The 2,321-nt window shown below is 71.0% G+C and overlaps 1 protein-coding gene across 1 annotated transcript; it reads right to left on the reverse strand.

Annotated features, from left to right (window-relative positions):
• Positions 1-577: 577 nt before the first annotated feature.
• On the reverse strand, positions 578-2,155 carry LOC108525261 (phospholipase D4-like; the record flags this gene model as incomplete). Its single annotated transcript, XM_017866295.1, has 4 exons — positions 578-1,044; positions 1,415-1,511; positions 1,592-1,757; positions 1,884-2,155. Coding segments are annotated over 4 exons (735 nt in total), but the record flags the coding sequence as incomplete, so codon positions are not given.
• Between the last annotated feature and the right edge of the window lie 166 nt (positions 2,156-2,321).

A 2,321-nucleotide genomic window follows, 5' to 3' on the forward strand; every position in this document is an offset into this window, starting at 1 on the left:
CCTCCCCATCCCCTCAGCCGCGGGTCCCCTCCCGCTCTCTGCGTCCCCTCAGCCCCGCTCCCCTCCCGCCCTCCCCGTCCCCTCAGCCGCGGGTCCCCTCCCGCCTTCCCCATCCCCTCAGCCCCGGGTCCCCTCTCGCCCTCTGTGCCCCTTGAGCCGCGGGTCCCCTCCCGCTCTCCGCGTTCCCTCAGCCCCGCTCCCCTCCCGCGCCGCACCTGTCGGGCGCCGTAGGAGCCGCCCCCTGGCGGTGGGTGCGCGGCGCTGCGCCTTGGTCTGCGCTCCCTCCGCGGGAGTCCCGGGCTTGGGCTCCGCGGCTCTCGCTCCCCACGGCAGCCGCTGGGCGGGAATTTGGGTTCCGGAGCGCGGCAACTCGGCGCGGGGTGGGAGATCGAGGGTTCGCTCCGTCCGGGGAGCCCGTCTGGTCCCCGTCCCGCCCCGGGTTCTCGCGGAGCCCGGACTAGCTGAGGCGCTGCCACGGCAGTCGCGCGGCGCGGCTTCGCAGGGGCGGGCGCGTAGAGGCGGGCCCTTGGCAAAAAGATGAAGGGCCGCCAGCGCTGGACTCACACGGAGGCACTGGGAAGCCACGAGCGTTTTTTAGGCCTGGCCTGTGGGCCAGGAGTCAGGGTAGCGGCCTCCTGGAGGGCTCCCTGGAGGAGGCGGGGCTTAGGGGGCCGGACTGGGAAATCAGAGAGCTGGCGGGCGGTGCGCGGCGCCGGGCGGTCGCGGGCGGGTACTGGCGCAGAGCCGACCCGGGCTGCTTGCAGGAGGAAGCGGCTGAAGCCCAGGCCGGGTCGGAGGGGAGGGCGGGTGCGGGGCGGGGTCGCCGAGAGAAAAAGGGGCCCCCTCAGCCCTGCCAAACGCAGTCCTGGCCCGGAGCCTGTCCGTCCAGGCCGACGGCGTAGCGCGAGCTCCAGTCCCGCTCAAAGAGCTGCCGCAGCTGCTCCTGCACCGTGGCCCCCGCGGGCTGCGCGCCGGGGCTCTGGGTGAGCACCAGGCCCACCCCCGCCGTGCTGCTGAAGTAATCCTCCGACCAGTTGGAGGTGCCTGTGGGGAGGACGGAGGGGACGCTGGGGCGCCAGGCCCGGCTGCGGGTTTGGGGACGGTTGGCAGCTGGCCCCTCCAGTCATCAGACCCCAGCCGGGAAGCCCCTCGCTTAGGTGCGGGAGGGACAGCTGGTCGCGGAGGAACTCCAGCCTCATCCCGCGGCGCCAGGCGTCCTGACTCGGTGTTCTGGGGCCCTGTGGGGCCAGGTGACCGGCGGGTGGCCCGGTTCCCGGAACTCCATGGAGACCCTGTCCGCCTTCAGCAGCAGCCCCTCTGTCCTGAGGTGTCCACGCCGGTCACAAAGCCACTGCCTCCCTCGCCCGTGCCTGGCCACCCTGGGGCCCGCCCGCCGTGAGCTGCTGGCGCTCACCTATGTAGGCTGCCTTCTCCGTGACCATGAACTTGCTGTGGTTCACCCTGCTGAACGGGATGTTGGAATGATTCCCCACCGGCACGATGAAGACTTTCTTAGGGGAGCAGAGGCAGCGCGTCAGGAAGGGCGGGAGGAGGGCGCCTTCCCCACGCCCGGCTGGGAGCGCGCCCTCACCACGTCCACAGAGACGTTGGCCGCGGGGTTGCTGAGCGCCTGCAGGGACCGCAGGTAGGGGAACATGGTGGGGTCCGTGTTGAGTCCGCAGCCGACCAGCAGGCGCACGCGCACGCCCTTGCCGAAGGCTGCCGCCCGCAGCGCGTTGTCCAGCACCGGCCAGTACCTTGGGGTGGAGAGAGGCCGGGCTCTGCTTACAAGCCCTGGGCCCGGCAGGGGTCCCAGCAGGAGGGGACGTGCCCAGGAGCTGCCCATCAGCAGAGCAGGCTGCCCGCCTCCCGCTCAGACCTACCTGCGGGGGTGGCTGAAGCGCGTGGTAGGGAAATACTCCATCACGGAGGCATAGATGAACTCCTGGGCGCTCCCCATCACCGCCAACAGCGCCTCCAGGTCAGGGGTGCGGCCCTGGGGACAGAGTGCCGGCGGCGATGCCTGTGACGGGAGAGGGGTGTCTGAAGGCTCTGCCAGCGCAGCCCATTCTGGACTTGTGACCCCACCATGCACCACCCAGGAGGCCCCATGTGGTGGTGGAGGGATGGGGCCCAGGTGCCTGGAAACCTGACAAAAAAAGGGGTCGGTTCAACAGGGGTCCTGGGGACTGGCTGAGGCCTCGCAGAGCGCGGGGAAGCAGCTGGACCACCCTGGGCTCCAGGCTGGATTGATCTCCCAGAAACAGTTCCTGGTCATGGGGACGCTTCTCCAATCCCTTCAGGGTGCCAACCGCCCCCCC

This window comes from Rhinopithecus bieti, unplaced genomic scaffold (assembly GCF_001698545.2).
Source record: "Rhinopithecus bieti isolate Rb0 unplaced genomic scaffold, ASM169854v2 scaffold_29184, whole genome shotgun sequence".
In the NCBI taxonomy this organism is placed as follows: Eukaryota; Metazoa; Chordata; class Mammalia; order Primates; family Cercopithecidae; genus Rhinopithecus; species Rhinopithecus bieti.